The sequence below is a fragment of the Rosa rugosa genome, chromosome 2, assembly GCF_958449725.1.
Source record: "Rosa rugosa chromosome 2, drRosRugo1.1, whole genome shotgun sequence".
Taxonomy (NCBI): Eukaryota; Viridiplantae; Streptophyta; class Magnoliopsida; order Rosales; family Rosaceae; genus Rosa; species Rosa rugosa.
The window spans coordinates 69,402,255-69,426,318 of NC_084821.1; the positions used below are offsets into that span (position 1 = coordinate 69,402,255).

At 36.4% G+C, this 24,064-nt stretch overlaps 4 protein-coding genes and 1 long non-coding RNA gene across 8 annotated transcripts; 4 read left to right on the plus strand and 1 right to left on the minus strand.

Annotated features, from left to right (window-relative positions):
* Positions 1 to 4,227: 4,227 nt before the first annotated feature.
* On the plus strand, positions 4,228 to 5,649 carry LOC133731398 (F-box/kelch-repeat protein At3g06240-like). The gene is made up of 2 exons (XM_062158776.1): positions 4,228 to 4,352; positions 4,764 to 5,649. The coding sequence occupies exons 1-2, from the start codon at positions 4,228 to 4,230 to the stop codon at positions 5,647 to 5,649; spliced, it is 1,011 nt and encodes a 336-aa protein (XP_062014760.1).
* Positions 5,650 to 5,667: 18 nt separating this feature from the next.
* Positions 5,668 to 12,198, minus strand: LOC133729736 (uncharacterized). Its single transcript, XM_062157303.1, has 5 exons — positions 12,086 to 12,198; positions 11,045 to 11,215; positions 10,768 to 10,941; positions 10,452 to 10,502; positions 5,668 to 6,048 (listed from the first exon to the last, which is right to left on the minus strand). Exons 2-5 carry the CDS (start codon positions 11,211 to 11,213, stop codon positions 5,792 to 5,794), a joined length of 651 nt encoding a protein of 216 aa, XP_062013287.1. The 5' UTR covers positions 11,214 to 11,215; positions 12,086 to 12,198; the 3' UTR covers positions 5,668 to 5,791.
* A 469-nt stretch (positions 12,199 to 12,667) lies between these two features.
* On the plus strand, positions 12,668 to 13,787 carry LOC133729738 (uncharacterized). Of its 2 annotated transcripts, none has more exons than XR_009856483.1 (3): positions 12,668 to 12,740; positions 12,842 to 12,931; positions 13,589 to 13,787. It is a non-coding gene; the product is annotated as an uncharacterized LOC133729738 (long non-coding RNA). The 2 variants fall into 2 exon arrangements; XR_009856482.1 differs by having other exon boundaries at positions 12,680 to 12,740; positions 12,839 to 12,931.
* A 1,499-nt stretch (positions 13,788 to 15,286) lies between these two features.
* LOC133733444 (F-box/kelch-repeat protein At3g06240-like) lies at positions 15,287 to 17,460 on the plus strand. 3 transcript variants are annotated; one of them, XM_062161062.1, is made up of 3 exons: positions 15,287 to 16,646; positions 16,742 to 16,813; positions 17,142 to 17,460. In XM_062161062.1, exons 1-2 carry the CDS (start codon positions 15,863 to 15,865, stop codon positions 16,780 to 16,782), a joined length of 825 nt encoding a protein of 274 aa, XP_062017046.1. In that variant the 5' UTR covers positions 15,287 to 15,862; the 3' UTR covers positions 16,783 to 16,813; positions 17,142 to 17,460. The 3 variants fall into 3 exon arrangements, with proteins under 3 accessions (XP_062017046.1, XP_062017047.1, XP_062017044.1); XM_062161063.1 differs by having other exon boundaries at positions 16,742 to 16,804; XM_062161060.1 differs by having other exon boundaries at positions 16,742 to 17,460.
* Positions 17,461 to 18,501: 1,041 nt separating this feature from the next.
* On the plus strand, positions 18,502 to 20,381 carry LOC133731399 (F-box protein CPR1-like). Its single transcript, XM_062158777.1, has 3 exons — positions 18,502 to 18,801; positions 18,865 to 19,020; positions 20,295 to 20,381. Exons 1-3 carry the CDS (start codon positions 18,502 to 18,504, stop codon positions 20,379 to 20,381), a joined length of 543 nt encoding a protein of 180 aa, XP_062014761.1.
* The last annotated feature ends 3,683 nt before the right edge of the window (positions 20,382 to 24,064 follow it).

Genomic DNA, 24,064 nt, shown 5'->3' on the forward strand with positions numbered 1-24,064 from the left:
GATCTTGGAGAAAGTGAGACTAAATGTGAAAAATGCAACAAAAATAATCACAGCACAAAGAATTGCAGGGCACACCTCAAGTGTACATTCTGCAATTGGAAAGGGCACACTTACGAGTACTGCCGCAAGAGAAAGGCTGCCATGGAGGGAGGACAAGTGCGTGCGAAAGGAAATCACGTCATCTCCATGCATGATAAAAGAGAAGCTGGACCCAGTTTTCCATTTTCACAAGAAGAGTGTCAACAACTCATGAACCTCTTAAACAAAAACAAAACCGCCACAGCAAATCAAGTTGGTAATGTTCCAAACCTTGATGAACTCTCAGGTAAAGCATTCACTCTTTCTCGAGATGGGAAAGAAACAATATGGATATTGGATAATGGGGCTAGTGATCACATAGTTTGTAAATCATCTCTTCTCTCCTCATCAAAATCCGTTAATAATCGTTGGGTTAAGATACCGGATGGTACCTATGCTCAGGTCACTCATGTGGGAAAAGTAGTGTTCTCTTCACATTTTGTTCTCCATAACGTTTTATGTGTCCCATTCTTTTATTTGAATCTCATCTCAATTAGCAAATTGGCCTTTGATTCCTTTTATATTACCATCTTTCTCAGACAAGTTTGTGTCATACAGGACCTACGATCGGGGAAGATGATTGGGATGGGAACTGAGAGGGAGGGACTCTACTGCCTTGACCCCACGAAGAAAAGTTCATGTAATTCCATTCACAGCAAAACACACATCCTCTGGCATCAACGACTCGGTCACCCTTCCACCAAAGTATCTTTGCTATTTCCCTTTTCTGAAAATAAGGCTTGTGACACAAGCACATGTACCATTTGCCCTTTGGCTAAACAAACCAGGATGTCCTTTCCTTTAAGCACTTCATCTAGTGAGTCTTCGTTTGATTTGATACATGTTGACATTTGGGGTGGATATCATGTTCCTTCTATTCTGGTGCCCAATATTTTCTCACCATAGTTGATGATCACACTAGGTGCACTTGGGTATATTTGATGAAACATAAGTCAGAAACACGAAATCTCCTAGTTAACTACATTCATATGGTTGAAAACCAATTTGGTAAGAGGGTAAAAGTTGTACGTAGTGACAATGGTTCTGAGTTTAAGCTTGCACAATTTTATTCCTCCAAAGGGATAATCCACCAAACCAGTTGCGTCAACACACCACAACAAAATGGTGTTGTTGAGAGCAAACATAGACATCTACTCAATGTTGCTCGAGCCATTCTCTTTCAAGCTCACTTACCTAAATGTTTTTGGGGGGATGCCATTCTCACCTCGACATACTTAATCAACAGGAATCCAACACCACTCCTCAAGAGAAAAACACCTTTCAAAAAATTGTTCCATAAGATACCAAATTATTCTCATTTACGAGTATTTGGTCGTTTATGCTTTGTGTCCACTCACTTCTCCAAACCGACCAAATTTGATCCTCGTTCCACCAAATGCATATTTTTAGGTTATCCTCATGGTCAAAAAGGGTATAGAGTTTATGACATAGCTAAACAGAAAGTCCTTGTTTCCAGAGACGTTTTATTCTTTGAGGATCTCTTTCCATTTCAGTCCAACACCAAAACAAATTCTCCATCCACCATGCCTATTTTTCCGCAATCATTAGAAACCTCAAATCTCGATTTTGATCTTCCAGATTTACCTCCATCTCATCAGGAAGATTCCATTCCTGAAAAGTCTCCTCATGATCTTACTTCCGCTGCAAGTCAACCGCTCTCTCACACCACCAGTCCTCCTTCATCGGACTTAACCATTCCTTCTGCCACTGAACACTCTTCTTCTCCTAATTCACAAACCGAGACCACCATTATGCCTCCTACACCGTCCTCACCACCACGCCGATCTTCCAGGCCAACCAAAATTCCCTCATATCTGCAGGATTTCCATGTAGAGGCTGCTCTCCCCTCACGACTCACCCCGTCACCTTCAACGAACGTGGTTCTTCACTCAGCTACCGCTCATCCTCTTTCTCATGTCTTATCTTATGATAAACTCTCTTCTCACCATCGAGTCTTCACCACTAAACTTACCCTCCTACGAGAACCTACTTCTTTTTCCCAAGCAGTACAGAGTCCACAATGGAGAGAGGCCATGCACAAGGAGATTCAAGCACTCCAAGCCAACAATACTTGGAGTTTGGTGCCCTTACCACCACATAAACGGCCCATTGGTTGCAAATGGGTTTATAAGATCAAACTCAATCCCGATGGTACCGTTGAGAGATACAAAGCACGCCTAGTTGCTAAGGGATACAGTCAAATTGAAGGGGTTGATCATCGTGAGACTTTCGCCCCTGTTGCAAAACTGACAACCGTAAGAGTCCTCCTCAGTCTCGCCGCTCTGCAAGGCTGGCATTTACACCAATTAGACGTGAACAATGCGTTTCTTCATGGTGATCTTTATGAAGAAGTATACATGCATATACCTCCTGGGTTCGGCCGAAAGGGGGAGACTAGGGTTTGCAAGCTACACAAGTCGCTCTATGGCTTAAAACAAGCATCACGGCAATGGTTAATTAAGCTCTCAACAGCTCTCAAGTCAGGAGGATTTCATCAATCTTGGTCTGATTATTCCCTATTCGTCCGAACACATCAAGGAAAATTCACGGCCTTATTGGTTTATGTTGATGATGTAATCCTGGCAGGAAATAGTTTGAAGGACATCATAGACACCAAACAATTTCTTGCCAGTCATTTCAAGCTAAAGGACATGGGACAGCTCAAATACTTTTTGGGAATAGAAGTGGCCAGATCAAAGCAAGGGATTGCATTATGTCAAAGGAAGTATGCCCTAGAGATTCTTGAAGATACCGGTTTCCTTGGTGCCAAAGCGTCACATTTCCCTGTTGATCAAAGTATACCACTCACACAAACGAATGGAGATTTACTAACTGATCCCTCACAATATCGCAGGTTAGTGGGACGGCTCATATATCTCACCATCACTAGACCTGATCTTGTCTATGCCGTCGACTTACTAAGTCAGTTTATGGATAAGCCCAGGCAACCACATCTTGATGCAGCGCATAAGGTCTTAAGGTACCTTAAACAAGCACCAGGTCAAGGGATTCTTCTGCCTTCCACGGGGTCCTTAGAGTTAAAGGCATATTGCGACGCTGACTGGGCTCGTTGCAAGGATACACGGAGGTCAGTATCAGGATATTGTATTCTTCTTGGGAAAGCACCAGTTTCGTGGAAAACAAAGAAACAAGGTACAGTAGCTCGCTCAAGTGCGGAAGCGGAATATCGCTCCATGGCCACTACGTGTTGTGAGGTGACTTGGTTGCGCAACATATTAAAGGATTTGAATGTAAATCATACACAGCCAGTTAAGTTATTTTGTGACAACCAAGCTGCTATTCATATTGCATCAAACCCAGTCTTCCATCAGCGCACGAAGCACATCGAGATCGATTGCCATGTTGTTCGTGAAAAAGGTGCAAAGAGGGATAGTTAACACTGCATATGTGCGCACCAAAGAGCAGCCGGCAGATTTGTTTACTAAACCTCTGAGTTCAATCCAGTTTGAGGCATTACTTAGCAAGTTGAGTGTAATCAACATACACTCCAACTTGAGGGGGAGTATTGAAGGAAAGGATCACGTGTAATCAGGAAGTTGATTATGTCAATCACTACGAGATAGCTATGTTTGTGATTATGCTTAGAAGGTGGATCTAAATTGCCACACACATATGTATATAGCATGTAAATCAATACTATGAATGATAAGAAAAACATTTTTTCGTTAAATCGTTTCTCTTTAGAACGGACTGTCGCTGGTCACATGAATTATGTAAGTGGGCTTCGGGTGGGGGTTCCCATTGTGCATTCGTCCCAACACTTGGATAGTTGAGTTTGCCAACTCAACCAGTCCATGTGATTATTGGTTAGTTAATTTTTCATTTTCAAATATTCGTTCAAGACTAGAGTAATTCTCCTAATATAAAATTTCCAAACGATTTTTCATTTTCAAACTAAAAAAATAAAAATAAAAATAAAAATAAAATCATTTTCATATAGTCAGCGCTCGCATGTTCCTTCCTCGTCGCCTCCTTCGAATCTCAAACCATTGACTTAGAGGGTGCAAGTTTTCAAATTTCAAAGCTTGCAACACAAGAATGTTGCCCCTTGTCTCTTCATTCTGTCTTTCCATATGAAAAACAAAACTCAAATCTCACACCCGAAACATGGCCGGCGACGCCATACGGATTCGGCACCAGCAACAAACACAGTCGGTCCTGACTTCGATTATGACATCATTGTTGAGATACTGTCACGGCTACCGGCCAAATCTCTACTACGATTTCGCTGCGTATGCAAGTCATGGCTTGCATTGATCTCCGATCCCTCTTTTGTTAAAAACCACCTCAGCCAGGTCAACACCAAACACTTCAACCTCCTTCTCGGAACGCGGCCTTGAAAGCTTAGAGCAAGCTTGAAGAAACTGAGAGAAAAGAGAGAGAGAAATAGAAACTCTTTGTATATATGAGACGTAATTGACTAGCTTAGTTACAATGAGAATAGGTCAAGGCATATATAGGAAGCCTAATTAACCAACTAAGTAACAGAGACCACTATCTTCTAGCCACATGACAAGATGAGCTGCAGCACATGCATACACTGTGTGTAACAACCTAATAACCGTGTAATAATGTGTAACACTCTAATAACCTAAAGGTAAAAAGGAAATCCCTGATTTGACTTTTGCAATATATTCTAACAGGCCTCTCCAAGCTTCTGTACTGAAGCTAGATGACGGTGACGTTGCAATCACAGAGCTTGATTATCCGGGGATGGATGACTTTGAAGGTGAATGTTTTCCAAATATCTATGGCTCTTGCAATGGCTTGATTTGTATAGAATTTGGAAGTGGTAGCATCATATTATGGAACCCTTGCACTAGAGAGTTCAAACAGCTACCAGCACCTGAACTTCATATTTGTGAAAGTTCAAGCATCTTTGAGAGTTTCGTATATCTTGCTGGATTCGGTTATGATTCCACCATAGAAGATTACAAGGTAATACGAGCGACTAAAATATATGAAGCAGAAACCACACTTCAAGTCTTTACACTAAAAACGGGTTCATGGAGGCGTAATCCTGATTTCAACCATATTAGCCAAGGCAGTGAATACATTTATCGGTTCGAAAAGCAGGGTTTCTTGTTAAACGAAACTCTACATTGGGTAGCCCTTCTAAGAGGAGCAGAGTATGAGGAAGGTACATTGGGAATAGTGTCTTTAGGTCTTGCGGAGGAGAAATTTAAGGTCATGGCGTTATTCCCCTGTCACTCCCCTATATCTGCTTCAATCTTGACTGTTGGGAACTCATTGTTTGTATACCATGAGTTTGGTATATGGATGATGAAGGAACATGGGGTCGAAGAATCTTGGACCAAAGTCATATATATTTCCCCAGAGTGTTTACCTCAACATTTTGACAATATGCTAACGCCTTTATGCATTTTAGAGAATGGAGAAGTTCTTCTCCGTTGTAGATCCTTGGGATTATATATCCGGAAGAAAAGACATTTAGAAATATCACTAGCAAGGTTTGCCCGCGCTTTGCTGCGGGATATGGATCATAACCATAATGTTGGAAAAGAATAGATACATGTTAAAAAACAATTGGTAGTTGGATTGGATGAGCTAGATACAAATTTCAAATAGATCAATTTCAGTTAAATACAAATTTCAAACAGACCAATCTTTACTCTCTTTGATTTCGATTTCTCCGGCCAAGCTCAGTTGGTTACGAAGCTTGATTTGGATAGGGCCTCCCTGAAGATCTAGATTGAAGGCCTAAGAGTTGGGGGGAGGTCCTTTCTCCTTCATCCTTTTCAGCATCCTCAAGAATCTGCTGCTCTTCTCTCACCTTTGTGGTGTTTCTTTTGCTCCATTTGTGGTATTTTCTGGCTATGTCCAGTTCATTCCTGGCACTGTCCAAATCGGGAGGACATTGTTCCTCACCTCTCTTTCTTTCTTTCTCAATGTCAATCAATCCCACATCTTTCCAGATGAAAACATACATTATATATTAACATTATATAATGTATGTTTTGATTTATAAATTTAGTAACACATCTTTGTACACTATGTTTTTAGTGTATTTATTTGGTATATTATTACTATTATTTATTAAAATTTTTAAACTATTTCTTGATGTAACTCTTGAAAGTGCAACATATAATTGTCCGTGAGTAAAAACAGGTTCAGGTAAATATATGCCAACTTGATTTAAAGATTGACCTTGACTTTTATTAATTGTCATAGCATAACATGGTCTAACTGGAAATTGTCGTCTTTTAAAAATGAATGGCCACTTATTTTCAGTAGCTGTAAGAACAATTCTAGGTATAAATTTTTTTTGATTTATATTTGTTCCTGTTAATATTTTTGCTTCTATTAATCTATCAAATAATGCTGTTATTATTAATCTTGTACCATTACATAATCCAGATCGTTGATTTAAATTTCTTAATAACATAATAGGCATTCCGATCTTCAAAATTAATTTATGCGATGGTAATCCAGGAAATTCCAATTTATTTAAGAATTCTGTTGGATATAAAACATCCATATTTTCATGATTTTTTGAATTTTGAACAATAGTATCTGAGCTTAGGTAAGTACTCACATTACCTGGCAATAAATTTATAGCATAATTGTTTATTTCTGTTACTGTAGTATTTCGTGGTGTAACTATTGCACGTTCTCTTAAATAATCAAATTTGTTGTAATTTTCATTGAAATTTTGATAAGTTGCTAGAAAAATTGCTTTTATTGGATCTATATAATTATCAATAAGTATATCGTTTGGAATTTCAACCCATGATGTATCTATATCATTTTCATAATTTATAGATTGTATTTTACCTTCTCCAATTTGTAATAGCCAATTTGCAAAAGCTGAAATATTTTTTCTATCTTCATCAGTTAAATTTTTTTTTGATAATCTCATATTTTCTGTTAAATGAAATATTTTAAATGATTGCCAAAGGTATGAGTAGTTTAATGAAGCTTCAATTATTTGTTCTTTAGTTCCTCCGGTGATAACAGGTAAAATTTGTCTAAAATCACCACCTAATAAAATGGGTTTACCACCGAATGGTTTATCTTTTTGTATATTATTTGAATTTGATAAAATATCTCGTAAAGATTTATCTAATGACTCAAAACAATGTTTATGACACATTGGAGCTTCGTCCCAAATAATTAGTTCTGCTCTATCAATTAATTTTGCAAGATGAGTACCTTTCTTTATCGGACATATTGATAAATTATTTATTGTAATAGGTATTTTAAATCTAGAATGAGCGGTTCTACCATTTGGAAGTAATATTGAAGCAATTCCTGATGATGCAACAGCTAAAACAATTTTTCCTTCAGATCTTAATTTACTTATTATTGTATGCCATAAAAAAGTTTTGCCAGTTCCTCCATGACCATGAACAAAAAAAGCGTTGCATGTTTTTTTTTCAATCCCTTCAATTACTTCATCATAAACAATTTTTTGACACGTATTTAACTGAGCAACTAAATTTGTATGTAAATGTTTTAATTCTCGACAGTTATAATCTAATTCTTCTTTTAATAATTTATTTTTCAATTCTAATATTTTATTTTTATCAGGCATTGGTAATTGATGATCTTTTAATGAACTTGATGACATATTAAATAGGTGTTCTAGTTCAAATAACAATGTGTTCTTCAGTTCTGATTCTGGTAAGGTCAAATTTGGATTTTGAGTTTCTAATCTAGCTTTATATAAAATATCATCACACATATTTGACCAATGTAAATCAAATAATGTTTGAGGACTTGCAACATCGCAAAATAAGATTATTGTAACAAAAAGTTGGCGTATTTCAGAAGCCGTTGCAATATATGAAGAATTTGTTAATGCTTCAATCCATTCTTTATCATCTCCTAATAACCCCAAGGCTTGACAGGCTTCTTGATAAGAAGGGTATGTAATCTCATTAACGGTCTTTATTGAATTGAAATCACTACAACCTTTTTGAATATTTAATAACATTCTCATAAAATATAGTTCGCCTTTTGCAGAATGTATATATGTTATTCGTCCAATTGTTTCATATCGTTTTCTTGGTGCCCAACATTTTGTGCGATCATGCCAAACAAACTTAGTTGGAAATTCTACATAAGTTAATTCGCGTGCCTCTGGGTAAATTTTATTTGCTTGAAACCATCCGGTTAATGTAGTATCTTCTGTACTTTTACGTTCTATGATTGATTCAAGAGATTCAGATTCATTAAAAATAACATTTTGTTCTAACGGTAGATGTATTTGTAAACGTTGTACAGCAGGATGCTTAGAATGAATTAGATATTCAAACAATCTCCAAATAGATTCATGAGGAGTTAGATAACGACAATTAAGATAAGTTTGAATTTCATCATTTAAGTTTTCTTGTAACAAAATTCGAGCTCTATCTGGACCTTTATTAATATATTTGAATAAATATTTAATTAACATAGATTGAGAACATAATTCAACATTAATATGAGCATTGTATCTCAATAATAAGTTTGAATTATATGGTACAACAAAATTATTACCAACATGAACGCCATTTTTTTCGACGAATTTTGTGTCATCATTGATACGTTTATATGTTGGTGGTGAATTAGCTTCGAATATAGTTTTTGTGTTATATGGTTTTGGAAAGAATTTAGAGCATTTTCCATCTTTCATGCAAGGGCTTTTTGGATTAATTTGTCCACATGGCCCATGAATCATAAATTGACTTACAATATCAAAAAGTTCTGGATTAACATTTTTATCTGGTAATTCAGCTGAAATAATAGAGTCTATATCTGCTGCTGTATAACATTTATAATCTCTTTTTAACCAAAACAACATATGAGCATGAGGAAGTCCTCTTTTTTGAAATTCTATTGTGCAAACATCTGCCTCAACTTGTCCAAAAGGTTCCCCAGATTTAATATATGTAATCATATTTTGTAATTTTATGTTAAATATTCTCGAAATTATATCAGGCCTGTCTTCAATTTTAGATTTAGGATCATTTTTAAAATATCTTTGTATTTCTATCCATTTAACATTGCAAGTAAAAGTTATAAATAAATCAGGATTGCCATATTGTCTGCAAATTGCCATAGCATCTTGATAATTATTAATCATATCTCTAGGACTTCCAGTATGAGAACTTGGTAAAATAATTTTTTGTCCTAAGTCATGACCTTTATGAATTCCAGATGAAGATGCAGTATACATTTCTTTAAGAATTTCATTTCGGAAATTTTTTTGATTTTTCCTTATCCAATCTAAACGATCTTCCTCAACAGTTGCATAAGCATCAACTAAAAATTGTTGAAATAATCGTCCACCCTGTAATAAAGTATTTTCTACGTTACGTCTGTCTTGAATTTGATACGTAATATAACTTCGCATTGATATTCTCTCTCTTTTTTGTTGGGAATTTGTAGATGTTTTGTGCATCAATAAATTTGGTTTATATCCATCTTCACCATACGGAAAAAGAATCGGATATTGTAATGACATATATTTTGGATGTATTTTCGAAACTCGTTGCAATTGTCTATTATTTGATTCAATAATTATGTCTCTCTCTGAATTATGTTCTCCAATATCGCCCACAATGAGACCACTAATTTCCTCAGATGTTGGTCTTTCATATTGTTTACTATCAGTACGTAAACAATCAAGTACATTCACAGTAAATAAAGGTAAACACTGATTTTCAAATTTATCTCTTATCGTTCGAAATTGTTTAACTAATTCATTAATTTCATCGAACATCTTAATAAGTCCTTCAACTATATATGGTTTGATGTTGTTATTCATATGAGTAGGATCAATAGCATTAATACGATTATAAATCTCATTTTGAGTATCATATATATATAATTGTGCATATTTAGGAAATTCTCCCTCAGATGGCAATATAGAACCCATTAAATGATGTACTTGACCACTGATTTTAAATACGTACGGACCTAATCCAGTATTTATTTTTCGATCAATTATTGCTCCCATTGATGTAAACGAAAACATTGAATTATAAATTCGAATATTTTCCCTAAAAAGTTTACTTTCCGAACCGTTATTTGGATCTAATAATGTTCTAAGAAAATTCGGAGTTGGTTTAGCATGTGGAAGTTTAATTTTCCCTTTTTTGCAACAATTTGTATAGATAGGAGACACTTTCGTCGATGTTTGTTTAATTGCCTCTTCAAGCCAAAACAGTGCATCACAGTAATCACAAACATAAATATTGTCGCCTGCATCTTCATATCTAATGATTGAACCTATCAATACAATTTCCCTTTTTGTCAAACGACATATGCAACTATCTATTTTGATAAGTATAATAGATACAATTTTGAAAAAAAAAAAAAATTACCTTGTCTAGTGCTTTGATAGCTTGCTTGACCGAATGAATGTAAATGTTCGCCTGCATACAATTTGCCAAAAGTGAGAAGGAGGAAGGGGGCTGTGGAAATATCAAATTGCAAAGAATGATCATATTGTTAAACATGTACAAAAACTATGTTTACATTAACCTCAAAAAACTCAAATTGCATAGAATATTCATACTTAAATTATTGTTATTAAAAAAAGGTAAGTCACACTCGTATGCATGCTTAACTTTTTTTTGTTTTTTACACTCATACTCGTTTCCCATGATAACAATCTATTACCTAGAATATTGCACTTACCAGTTCCACCCTGACCATTACCATTCGAATTAGCCTCAGTAACAGTAGTTCGCTTCATTGTCACATTTGACGTCTCTCGATTATTTCTAACTCGCTTATCTCGATGTTGTATTACATTGATACCATCATCATTGTGTTGCTTTACCCGGCTATCCTCAACCACCGCTTCAGACACTATTTAAAAAATAAAAATAAAAATATTGTTAAGTCATTTTCATTCCATAAATAACAACCAAATGTTGGTAAACTCTTTTTTTTTTCACACTAATATACTAACCTTCTATCCATCTTCTTGATTTGATTCGACGATTGATATTGTTATCAAAAAAGGTAGCAGTAGTGTGACCATCCAATGCATTCTGCACATTTTGTTGATCATTATCATTTGGTCCATCATTCATTCTTAAGTATCTTTTTCCCTTCAGCTTTCGATTGTTTGATGCCATCCCTGCAATTTTAAATCATTTAAAATAGGTAAAAGAAGTTGCAGATCACTCCAAAAAAGCGAAGGGAGAGATAAGAGGGAGGGAGAGAAAAAGAAAGAAAGAAAAGGGAGGAAGAGAAAGGAAAAAAAAAAAAAAAAACACACACACACACACAGAAATGGAACAGATTGATCACACACACCTAAATTCCATACACAAAAGAAAGAAGGAAAGAAAAGGGAGGAAGAGAAAGGAAAAAAAAAAAAAAAAGCACACACACAAATGGAACAGATTGATCACATAGTCTGCAAGCCATTCTTCACAGAGGCCAAACTAAAAAGACCAATTACAAAATATGACACTATAATGCTTATATGTATTATAAACTCAATACACAAATAATTTATTATAAGTTTCCACTTTATATCCAAGTAAGGAACAAAAATTACATACTTTAGTTACTCCTAACATGAGTGAAAACGTGGATTAAGCCTAAGTTCTCTTACGGTTTAAATCATACGATTTGTTTGCACATATCTTTGGCACATAAACAATAGCTTGGTCGGCAAAACTAAAACTAAACTCAAGTACTATACTTATTGACTTCAAACACCCTGTTGTAGACATAAGCATAACAGCAAGGCATTAATAAAGAAAATCCAACAGCTCCATTCACTTCCAGTTTTACCTCAAACGGTTCTCACGTCAACATTGAATATCCAGTGTATTTTCATCTAATGGATTTTATCAATTGACCCACATGTCATACAAAGACCAATTAATTTTATTAACCAAAATAAATGGCCAAGAAAGAAAGCTCTCTCAGAACGCAAAAAGGAAATCTGATTACGCATCCTATTACTCCAATAAGCCCACTTACAATCAACACTCACCGAGCCGCTTACAGCTGCTGCTTCGTTATTCACAGTTAAGACCGGCACTTCTGATCTCTCTCTCTCCTTCTTTTCCTTCTTCCCCTTTTTTTTTTTTTTTTTTTTTTTTTTTTTCCCTCCCTCGTTCTCTGTGTGCTTGACAAACAACAAAATCTGAAAAGAAAACACAAAATCAGAAGAGACCCCAACACTATCAAACTTTGATCACAACCAAACTTGATAATCAAACATGATAATCCGGAAGAGCTAACGTTATCAGGAAGAGTTAACGTTATCAAACTCTATCCAAGCATTCATTGACGACCAAACCCGACGATCGGGAACAACGAATTTTGGTATATATAGACGCTTCCGTCGGTGTTTTTGTCGGTGTAAATAAGTCGGTGATAGAGGCTTCGAGATTTCATGATAAAGGCCTCGACACTTCTAGATAGCTTCAGGCATCTCAACTTTTTCTTTTAGTCGGTTAGATTTTTTGGCCCAATCGATGTCAACTTCTATCAGAGTAATTCAAGGGCAGAACCGTCTTTCTACTGTTATGGTGAACAGTAAAATGAATAGTGTAGGAACTTTAGTATATAGATAATTTGTGATTGTGAGGCATATTTTCTTCATTATGTTGCATATGTGGAGACTTTAGTTTCACCAATAACGGGTATGTGGCACCAACGTTTTTTTTTCCCTTGAGCTTAAGTTTTTTTTTATTTTTTATTTTTTATTTTTTATCCCCTTCTAATTTTAGTTTCAATTCAGTAGGTGAAAGTGAAAGGGCAAGCAAAGTGGAGAACAAGGGTGCAAAAATGGAAGTTCTGTCCTTGGTGGCTCCTCCGGGTTGGAGTAAGAAAGGTACTACTTCATTAAGTTAATTACCTCATATTTCTCTGGAATTTCAAATCTTGAATCTTTGGTGTTAGGTATTTTACCTTAATTCGCGTTTACTTGTGGAAATTTGATTTGGCTTTACTTTGGTCTTTGGCATTGTGATTTGGTGAGTTTATGTGGTAGAAATTGATAATGTACAGTAAAGTTGTCACAACTTATAGTTGAGTTCCGAGTGTTCCTCTTACTGTGGTGAGTTCAACCTTCTCTTGATTTTTAAGTCATTCAATGAAAACGTGTTAGTTGATTTTGATATGGTTGAAAACTCGCATATGTTTCATTAAACTCTGCTTGTAACTTCTGACTGCATTTTCAGAAGACCATACCCGAGTTGCAATTGAGTCCTTAAACTATGATTTGAATTGAATGATAAATAAACTTCATTACTATTATCCCAACATGCACGTTTGGCTCTTACAACCTTTGTTGATTAGTTATGGCTTCGATCATTCCTCCAGCCTGCCAAATAGTAGCCATATCTTTGTCAATTTTCATCAAAATCCCACATGACAAGCTCATGAGCAAGAAGTCTCAGATTGTGATTTGTTAAAAATATGATGAAGTGATTTGAGAGTACTATTAATTAATTTGGGCTAACAGTTATGGGTATATAATGGCTTGTAGGTCGCAGGAGAAAAAGGCAAAGACCAAAGCCAACATCCTAGATCAAATCCAACACCTACTGGCTCAAACCATCCATCATCTTCATGACATTGTTAAGATCATAGCAACTAGGTTTGGCAAATTTGAAACTTGTGTGGAGACTGTAAGCATTGTTAAGATTATTGCAAGCAAGTTATCGATTGAAAGTCCTGGTTGTGATGGTCCCCTTTCTTTTGGGATTGTGGATGTATACTTAACATTCCAAATAAGCTATCACAAATGAGCTAATATCGTCTAATGCTCTATTTATTTTTTCAAAAAAAATTATGTATTGAAAGTCTGTAATTTAATTACAACTTGTAGCACATACGCATGTTGATTACAACCTTTTAAGGTTGTGATCGATGATAGTAGGTGCAACTAATAGGGGTTTTTTGTATGGTTTCTACTTGATTTCCTAGTGTTCCAAATTGGTTTGTGACTCTGTGGTATTTTAGAGCATGAAAAACTCTTCCTTCTTGAAGACTTGGTTCAGAGCCATCGAAGTCAAAACCCATGTGACGCAACTGAACCAACTGATCTCGTATGTGTTAAAGTAACATTTTTCCTTTTTAGACATAACTAATGGAGTAGTAGGTGCTCCCCTCGGTCACTATTTTCTAATAGAAACGACAAGCTTTCCTCACCTTCAGTGCATTCCAATAAATAGAGCAACACTGTCCTCAAGTAGTGTCTGTCAAAACTTACTTTTGCACCATTCCTCCACTAGTCCATTCAAAGACCTCGTTCCGGATTGTTTAACTTACAAAAAAAAATCAACTTCTGTTTAAAATTTTAAATTTTATTATATTTGATAAATAAATAATAAGTAGTTTTAATTGAAAGTTTTATAGGTCACTAGTAGCAGATTTTAGAAGCAGCCCAGTGGTTTCAAAATACACTCTGTATTTGTTTTATGTACTGACAACACTTTTAAAAATATTATTTACCAAACACGAAACTGTTTTAATTCACAGATGATTATTCTCACAACACAGTAGCAGCAATATTCTTTAAAAGTCTCAGCAATCCCAAACTAGCGCTAACAGTATTCTTCTAACATCTCAATTACTGTAATCTTAGTTTCTTGAATAGCTACTCTTCCACTTCAACTCTTCAAGTTGATGAAGAAAGTCCAGTGTAAAAAATTGAAGAGATGCCAATTTAAAAAGGGAATTGCTTCCTATTAACATCTTGGAACGAAAGAAAACTGCTTAAACCAAAATATTTTGTTCGTGTATGTTTTACGATCAATAACCGACCTAATTTTTTAGTATAATTGTCGCACTTTTCGTTTGGTATTGTACACTGTTTTCCATTAGTCACATAAGACTACATTTCTCTTAGTTAGTATTAGACTACTACATTGAAATTCACTTACACAGTTACACTATCTACTTCCCTAATGTCAATTGACCTTTTTTTTTTTTTTAAAGGGAATTTATATTTTTTAATCGTTAAAGTAGTATTACACTTTTGAAGAAAGTGACTTCTTTTTTATTCTTACTTTTTTGTTGTACCCTTATTATTATTTTATTTACTATTAAGTTTTTATTTTATTAGATCATAATTCTGTGTTGGCTAAATAAGATAGTTCAAAGTCTTAGATCGTTTTCTTAATCTTTAAGATCTAGCTAGGGTCCTACCATAAGATATAATTACGCGTAGCATATACAAAACACCAGTTTCAACAACACTTCTGGTCTTTCCAGTTTCATTTTAGTCAACAGTCAACACCCCCACCTTCCCTTCCTCAGTTCCTCCTTCGAAATTCGAATCCAAAACCGTAGAGACTGTAGTCTGTATATCAGCAGAGCGTGGGTTCTCTCAGCACAAGCTTCTAACTCTTCTTTCCATACGACAAAAGAGAACTCAAATCCCAGAGCCCAAACATGGCCGGCGAGCCGGATTCAGCTCCACAAACAAACACAGTCAGTCCTGAGTTCGATGATGACAGCATTGCTGAGATACTGTCAAGGCTGCCGGCCAAATCTCTACTTCGATTTCTCTGCGTACGCAAGTCATGGCGTGCTTTGATCTCCAATCCCTCTTTTGTTAAGCAACACCTGAGCAAAGTCAACACTAACCACCGCTTCAACCTCCTCGTCGGAACAAGGCCTTCCCAAGCTTCTGTAGTGAAGGTAGATGATGATGGTGACGTTGCAGTCACACAAGAGCTCGAGTATCCGGTAACGTCTGACTTTCCTGACTTTTTTCCTGTGATCTATGGTTCTTGCAATGGCTTGATTAATTTGTATGGAGTTTGAAATGGGTAACATCATATTATGGAACCCTTGTACTAGAGAGTTCAAGCAGCTACCGCAACCTGAACTTGATGGTAGAGAATATGACTTTGTGAGTTTCCTATGTTTTGCTGGTTTTGGTTATGATTCCACCATTGCAGATTTCAAGGTAATACGAGCCACCAAAATATATGAAGAGCCAACCACACTTCAGGTATTTACACTCAAAACGGGTTCATGGAGAACCATTACAGATTTCAATCGTATTAGGGAAGAGAGTGAGTGCATCATTCTGCGAGAAAAGCAGGGCTTCTTACTAAACGAAACTCTACATTGGGTAGCCCTTCTAAGCGGGGCAGAGTATGAGGAAGGTACTTTGGGAATAGTGTCTATTGGTCTCGCGGAGGAGAAATTTCAAGTGATGGCACTACTCCCCTGTGGTCGCCCTGCTCCCAATAGCCCCGTATCTACTTCAGTTGTGATGGTTGGGAATTCGTTGTTTGTATACCATGAATTTGGTATATGGTTGATGAAGGAATATGGGGTAGAGGAATCTTGGACCGAAGTTGTATGCACTTCCCCAGAGGTTTTACCTCAACAATATTTTAACAGCATGTTGACACCTTTATGCATTTGTGACAATGGTGAAGTTCTTCTCAATCATAGACAAGCCTTGGGAGTATATAATCCGGAAGAAAAGACATTTAGAAGTGTCACTTGGAATTGCGAGGAGTATTCTCCTCAGTGTGTTGCTTATGTGGAGACTTTAGTTTCACCATTGAACTGCATTGGCGCAAGTATGTGACACCAACATTTCGAGTCTTTTTCCGTTCACTTTAAGGTTTCTTTTTTGCCCCTCAATGCTTATTTTGAATTTTGGTATTGGTGAAAGTGGAGAACAAGGGTGCAAAAATGGAGCTTCTATCCTTATAACTACCAGCTCCTCCGGGTTGGAGTAAGAAAGGTTTTGCTTCACTCTGTTATTTCCGTCATACTTTTCTATGGCCTTTCCAATCTTGAATTTTTTTGGTGGATAGTTTAGCTTGATTCATGTTCATTGACTTGATTCCAATCATGGTTTAGCTTGATTCCAATCAATTTTCACCACAAAAACTCACTCACTAATTTTTTGGTGGCTTTACTCTGCCATTGCTGTTAGTGAGTTTTTGTGGTGGAAATTGATTTTATGGTAATGGGCAATAGACTTGTAGTTGGGATCTGAATGTCGGAGTGGTCCTCATTTCTCTGTCCAGTTCAAGCTACTGTGTTGGCTGATTGTAACTTCTGTACAGCATTTTCATAGCTAGGACCATACCCGAGTTGCAATTGGAGTCTGATTGTGCTGCACTCATACATGATCGAACGTAGCAAAACAAGATGTTGATGTATCACCTTTAGGAGTTCTTATCAAAGACGCGAAGCTGTTAAAGCAGGCTTGCCCTAATGTTTCTCCTCAGGGAAGGCAACAATGTTGCCTACTGCCTTGCTAAACTTTCTCTTTTAGTTGCTTCTTCTTTTTCATGGTTTGGTTCTGCTCCGGAGTTTTCTCCGACTCCTCTGTCCATTGATTGTATCTGAACTTATAATTGATCAATAAAATGTATCTACTTAAAGAAACAAAGTAGACTAACACCCTATCTATACAAGAACGCCCGGCCGGGGGGGGGGGGGGGGGGGGGTGTCATAAAACCAAACTCCTCAAGAAAAAGCAATCAGAAAATAAAACAAATGACAAATATAAGAAGGAAGTGAAACTAACAAAATCGAAAATTGGGCAGCCCTCAGTAATCCCTCCTACAATAAGAGTGAATAAGATCCGAGGGCATGTCCCATTACCTTAAACCATCATAATAGAGACCCACGTCAGCAAGAGCATCAGCAGCTTGGTTTCCTTCTTAATAAATGTGTAAATAACGGAATACATATGAGAGATACGATACAAACAATTATGTCACTCAATTCACAGCTTTCAAGGTATCAAGTGAGGAGAATGAACAAAAATGAAAGAACAAGAGCCGAGTCAACTTCTAATTATATATACATGTTTCTAGTTCCGTACCCGAGCTAACTTTCTGCCATAACCTCCGCTGCCATAGAGCTCCGAATATTAAGATTAAAGGCACCCATAATACCACCTCTAAAATCTCTAAAGATGCCACCGTAACCCGCATGACCAAATTAGCTACGCCAAGCACCATCACCCAACCAAGAAGTGGAGGATGCCAATAAACTTCAACCATACGTGGAGCTCTATGAGGCTTGCAAGGGACACAAAACTTCTTCAAATTAGTGAGATCTCGAACAGAATTGTACATGTAACCAGAAGCAATTCTATTGGAGGAGTTAGAAGAAGAGAAACTATTAAAGCATTTGCATCAGTCATGAGCGTGTATAATTAACGCATACAATTAGTACTTTCTTATTGAGATTGCTCTCTCACGGTAGTTAAATTCGAGCAGTTCGTAGGTTCACCTCGTCACCTACTTGGTGAACTCAAGAATTATTCATCAATTTCATATCCGATATAAGATTTTATTTAAAATAAAATTTAAGATTAACTTTCACATAATTCCTACACATATATATAGGCTCGGAAACCCTAAACCCTATATAATTCCCCTTCTTTCCCATCGTCCTAATGAGAAAATAAACATGGCCGACTCCATACCAATTCGGGGACAGCAACAACAAATTAACACTGTCAGTCGTGACTTCGACGAGGCCATCATCGTTGACATACTGTCCAGGCTACCGACCAAATCTCTACTAAGGTTTTGCTCTGTATGCAAATTATGGCTTACTTTAATCTCTGATCCCTATTTTGTGAAGAAGCACCTTAGCCGCGTTAGAACCAACTGCCTCAAGCTCCTTGTCGCAACACGGGGTTCCCAAGCCGCCATTATATCGAAAGAAGATAATGGCAATGTTGCAATCACAGAGCTTGATTTCCCTGTAAAGTCTTTCTTGCCAACTATCTATGGTTCTACCGTTCTTGCAATCGCTTGATATGTGTAGAATTTGAATGTCATCATATGGAACCCTAGTACTAGAGAATTCAAGCGGTTACCGGAAGCACCTACTGTTGATGATGATGTCCCCTTGGGAATGCCCGACCCTAATGAGTTGTATTGGTTTGGATTCGGTTATGATTCCACCATTGAAGATTACAAGGTAATACGAGCCACAGAAACCACAATGCATGTCTTTACCCTCAAGACAGGTTCATGGAGGATGATAAAAAATATGAGGGATTCTCTCATGCCGAAAGGAGCCCAGGGGTGATTATTAAACGAAACTCTGCACTGGGTAGCCATTGATTGGGAAGACCTGGCGACAATAGTGTCTTTTGATCTTGCGAAGGAGATTATTAATTGCTCAAAATATTTCACTCCCCGCAAATGTTGTTGGTTATTATTGTAGTATTTCCAGTTCGGTTGGGACTTTTGGAAATTCTCTGTTTGTATGCAACTCCTTGAGAATATGGGTGATGAAAGAATATGGGGTAAAAGAATCGTGGACCGAAGTCATAAGCATTTCCGCAGAGGTTTACCTAAAGGTTTTGATTATTTTAAGGCTTTATGCATTTTAGAGACTGGTGAAGTTGTCCTGAATTGTAGACGAGGCTTGGGTTTATATAATCCTGTGAAAAAGACATTCAGAAATATCTTTGACGATTGCGGATCTGCCTTGTTATTCTACTTATGATGAGACTTTAGTTTCACCACTAACCGGCATGGGACTTGAGATTACGAACCTCACTTCAAAAAATGGAAAGAATTGAGAAAAGAACAATAGCCCACAAATCATCAGTAGCACAACAAGCTGACTGAAGAACCAGTACCCGGGTACAACAAGAATGGATACAATGTTTATAGAGTTGGATTGGAAACTAGGTTGACAATCAGAGACAGCCATATCATAAGCTGTAACACCCACAGCACTGTCAGCCTTTTTGCGCTTCAGAGATTGGTGAAGTTCTTCTGTAACATGGTTGAGTCTTAGGATTATAAATCAGGCATAAAAAGACAATTAGAAATGTCATTTAGACTTGCATGCTGGCATCTTGGCCTTGTTATGCTGCTTCTTGCATGCTGGCATCTTGGCTTTGTTAAGCTGCTTATGCAGAGACTATGGTTAGTGGTGGCAGGGATGCATCAGTATGTAACACCCACATTGTGGGTCTTTTTTCGTTGGGGTTTTTTCTTCTTTTTGGACAATTTTTTCCTTCAGTTTAAGATCTTCTTTTTTCTTCTAAGTTTCGGTATGTGAAAGTGACGAGCACAGTGGAGAACACGAGTGCAAGAAATGGTTAGTGGTGGCTGGGCATCAGTATGTACTATGTAACACCCACATTCTGGGTCTTTTTTCCTTGGGGTTTTTTCTTCTTTTTGGACAATTTTTCCCTGGAGTTTAAGATCTTCTTTTTTCCTTCTAACTTTCGGTAGGTGAAAGTGATGAGCACAGTGGAGAACAGGAGTGCAAGAAATACAGGTTCTGTCCTTATAACTACTAGCTCCTCCGACTTGGAGTAGGCGCAGCTGGTTATTTGACTCTCTGTTTTGCTTCTTGTTAATTTTCTCTAGATCAAGGTAATGAGAGATCACTAAACTGACCCAATCTAAGTAAAATTTTCACAGGTTTTATGTCCTCTCTATTGTACTATGTTCATTCAGTTAATAATAACAACGGCCGTGGGACTGAGCCTCTCAGTTAGGCTGAGTTCCAAACGCCTTTAAAAAAAAAAAAAAAAGTAAAATTTTCACATCGTGAGTATGATGGTGCAAAGCATCTTCATGGTCTAGCCAGATTAGCCAATTAGACAGGTTAGAGGCATATGTTTTTCATGAACCAATTCTTTAAAGCATTTAATTAGTTGAGTGTTTAACTCCATCATAAACATGGGAACATATATAGAACCAAGTATGCATTATTTGATAGTATAGGAAATAAAAAGATCCAATAAAATTTATTCAATAGTATAGGAAACAAAAGGATTCAATAAAATTGAGATTTTAGAAGAAATTAATGGTAAGACATGAGAACATAGAAGGAAAGTATGCATTATTTGATAGTATAGGAAACAAAAGGATTCAATAAAATTGAGATTTTATAGGAAATTAAATAGTAGATCAAAGTTAGATTTAATTTGACATTTTTAATCTTTAGCTAATGATGGTTTGGTATCTTTTTTGTCAAACTAGCTGGGTTAAGGGATGTTAAGGATATGGGATGTTAAAGATATTCTGTTATTAATATAAGTTGGTGACACCGTGACAATATCATAGACATGTGTTATAGTAAAGTCGATCAATAAAAATCAATCGATCTCTTTCTAAAACAATATTTTTAAATATTAGGCTTAGATGTAACAATAATGATTTGAATATTGAGCAAATTTATGTACTTTAAATTGCATGCTATTTTTTTTTAGGCTATATATATTAACCTTATGTAATTATAAGCATGTTGTGGCATTCTGTCCTATTCAAATCTCAAGAAAATAATTACCATATCAGTTTTTAGGCTATGCTGGTCCCTTCCATGATCTCTAAGTCACACATTCTAGGATCCCACATTCTAAACGAAAACTTTTTGGTCTCCATGTTTGTTATCATGGCTATTTCTCTAGATCATGAATCTGTTGATGAACACCTAACACCAACTGGTTTGAGGACTTGATTACAGTCCTCCACAAAGCCACAAATTTCACATACATTTCGTGTCTGTGCCCGATTGGTCATCAATCTCCATTTCATTCACTAAAAGAAAATTAGGATTATAAGCAAGAAGATAATTTGGGTTTTAGGGTTGGCCATATACCTAACAACGGACTTTGCAAGGGTTAGATTCTGTAAAACCCAAAAAAAAAAAGACAAAGATTAGACGGTTTTGATTGCCTAAATAGTTGGAATGATTGTGAAGCACATTTGTTTCCCACAAGGAATAGGTTGACAAGCACCAAATTCATTCAACTTCATCAAGCAATGTCTTTTGTCTTATTCTAAGATACACTCATACACATCTTGATTATGGGTCATGTTTATGTACCAGCCATTGGTGATTGGAGTAGATCTGATTCAGCATGCAATATTTGTTATATGTACTTTTCTCTTCAAAGCTAAGGTATATATCGAAACTGTGCATGCTTGTAGCTAGCTGTATTGAATTTCACTTCTTCCCTACTCAAAGGTGTCCCCAACCATCACTTTCGAGCTTGTGCACCCAGATAGCATTTTCTACCTAACGCTTAAAGAGTTAAAGAGCATTGAACCACCGTCATAGCATAGACCTTAATAAGGATCTTAGACAAACGTGTGTAGTTAATAGTAGGCAGATCTTTAACGAGATGAAGGAGCTCATATTTTAACTTGTTTTGTTTTTTTAGTTAGTTTTATGTTAGTTTCTTCAAAATAATTTGTCGAACACTTCTAAAAAAAAAAAAAATTCTTAATTCACCCTACCCTTACATATGTCAGTGAGAATCGAACTCATAACATTTACAATGTTAGAATTATAACTTACTAACATATCACAGTTCATCAACAATTTGTCAAACTCTTTTAGGTTAATTAACTTTTGCTCTCTTTACTCTCAATCTAATCACAACTCAACCCTACGTCTCTACCTCAAGCTCCTTCAAATATCATAACACTCCGGCACAAAGAAACACGAAGCTACTCAATACTTGGTCATAAGTAACATAAGTACACAGATATTCGAGTGGGGGATTGCCTGCGGTCGCACTACTCCCCTTGGATCCACCTTATAGCTAAATAACCCTACTTTTGCAGAAGGAAAAATGTCGATGAAATGAAGTGATCCCCAACTCAACACAATGGTCATGATTTCATGTTCATCCCACATAATTTACCCAAACCAATCACCAAAGCCTTTTGTATCTCATAGTTGTCTAGATCTTAATACAGCAAATTAAAAGCTTACTCATGCTTCAATACATATAAGGAATGAGAGTGTTACATGTTCTAGCTACTAAATTATGGAGCCTAAAGTCTGCAATACAAAGATATGGATTCAATTATGAAAAGTATGTAAGATATGGGTTGAGACCATGTGCAGATTGAATTATAGTTAAGGGACAAAATCTGCTATTGATTATTGCTCATTCCCTGATGGGATTGGCCTACGATCCATCGAGTACAGAAAGTTTCAACAGATTTTTTTATATTCTCAGAATCGATTTCCCCCACACAGGCATAAACAAGATATGTATGATCAACAAGAACATATATAGGGCAAAATCCGTGACTTACAGAATTCTGATATCCGTTTTGTCACGTTACAGGACACAGCACTTGACCACATTTAGACACCCAGTGATATCATGGGTCATTGAATTTTAATTTCATCTCATTTGTCATCTTCTAGGGTTTTGATGCACGCCTAGCTAGCTCCTACTTTGCCAAGAGTGTGATAATAGAGAGATCCTCTATAGTAAAGAATGATTAAGGCAAACTCATATTCATGTCGATAATATAATGCAATTTGAAAATTGAAGACGTTGATTATTAAGTTCGATCATGTTTCAAAAATATATCTCCCATAGAAGTAATCAAATCGTAAGCTATTTGTTGATGTAAACTGTAAGGATAATACAGTTCGTAGATATTGATAAAAATGTGATGAGTGACGGTTAACAATTACATACTTTCTGTAAGTCTCTCGTTTGCTATCTGTATCTTATTACGCAAGGATGGTCAATGCACATTACCTTTCAAGCTTTACTTGTGAAAGGGGAATGTAGCTTTTGGCTTTTTAAAGCTCCTCTAACCATAATCCATTCTACTCCAAAAGGAGTTCAGAAAACACCTTCTTTTCAACTTGTGTAAATAGAGATTAAGCTCCACTTCAAGCTAGCTATATGATATATTGATATAAAGAAGACTGCTACCTCAAGGCACCCAACAAAGGGCTTCTTCTCTTCACATGGTGGGGTGGGGATTGTGTCATCTCCATGCTAAGCCTATTGAAAGCCACCCTTTTTCTTCCTTTTCACCAAATCAAAATAGCTTCCCTTTATAAATGTGGTCCATAACCTTAACAACCTCACTACTAGTCCACTTAATTGTATCACTAGGTATTAATATCTCATGCTTGGTTTGCTTATGCTTAACTAGTTTCTCCATAACAAGTTCATATAAAGTTGTAAAGTTAAAAGGTCCAAAGGCAGGAAATTTCTGATATTAACAATCCCTTA

Coding starts and splice junctions, on each gene's coding strand:
- LOC133731398 (XM_062158776.1), top strand. CDS start 4,228: ATGGCCGGCGACGCCATACGGATTCGGCACCAGCAACAAACACAGTCG. Junction 4,353..4,763: donor CTCTACTACGATTTCGCTGC/GTATGCAAGTCA, acceptor ATATTCTAACAG/GCCTCTCCAAGCTTCTGTAC.
- LOC133731399 (XM_062158777.1), top strand. CDS start 18,502: ATGGCCGACTCCATACCAATTCGGGGACAGCAACAACAAATTAACACT. Junction 18,802..18,864: donor TCACAGAGCTTGATTTCCCT/GTAAAGTCTTTC, acceptor TGATATGTGTAG/AATTTGAATGTCATCATATG. Junction 19,021..20,294: donor CCACCATTGAAGATTACAAG/GTAATACGAGCC, acceptor AACTTTCGGTAG/GTGAAAGTGATGAGCACAGT.
- LOC133729736 (XM_062157303.1), bottom strand. CDS start 11,213: ATGGCATCAAACAATCGAAAGCTGAAGGGAAAAAGATACTTAAGAATG. Junction 10,942..11,044: donor ATCAAGAAGATGGATAGAAG/GTTAGTATATTA, acceptor TTTTTTAAATAG/TGTCTGAAGCGGTGGTTGAG. Junction 10,503..10,767: donor TAATGGTCAGGGTGGAACTG/GTAAGTGCAATA, acceptor AATTGTATGCAG/GCGAACATTTACATTCATTC.
- LOC133733444 (XM_062161060.1), top strand. CDS start 15,863: ATGGAGTTTGAAATGGGTAACATCATATTATGGAACCCTTGTACTAGA. Junction 16,647..16,741: donor ATTGAACTGCATTGGCGCAA/GTATGTGACACC, acceptor TATTGGTGAAAG/TGGAGAACAAGGGTGCAAAA.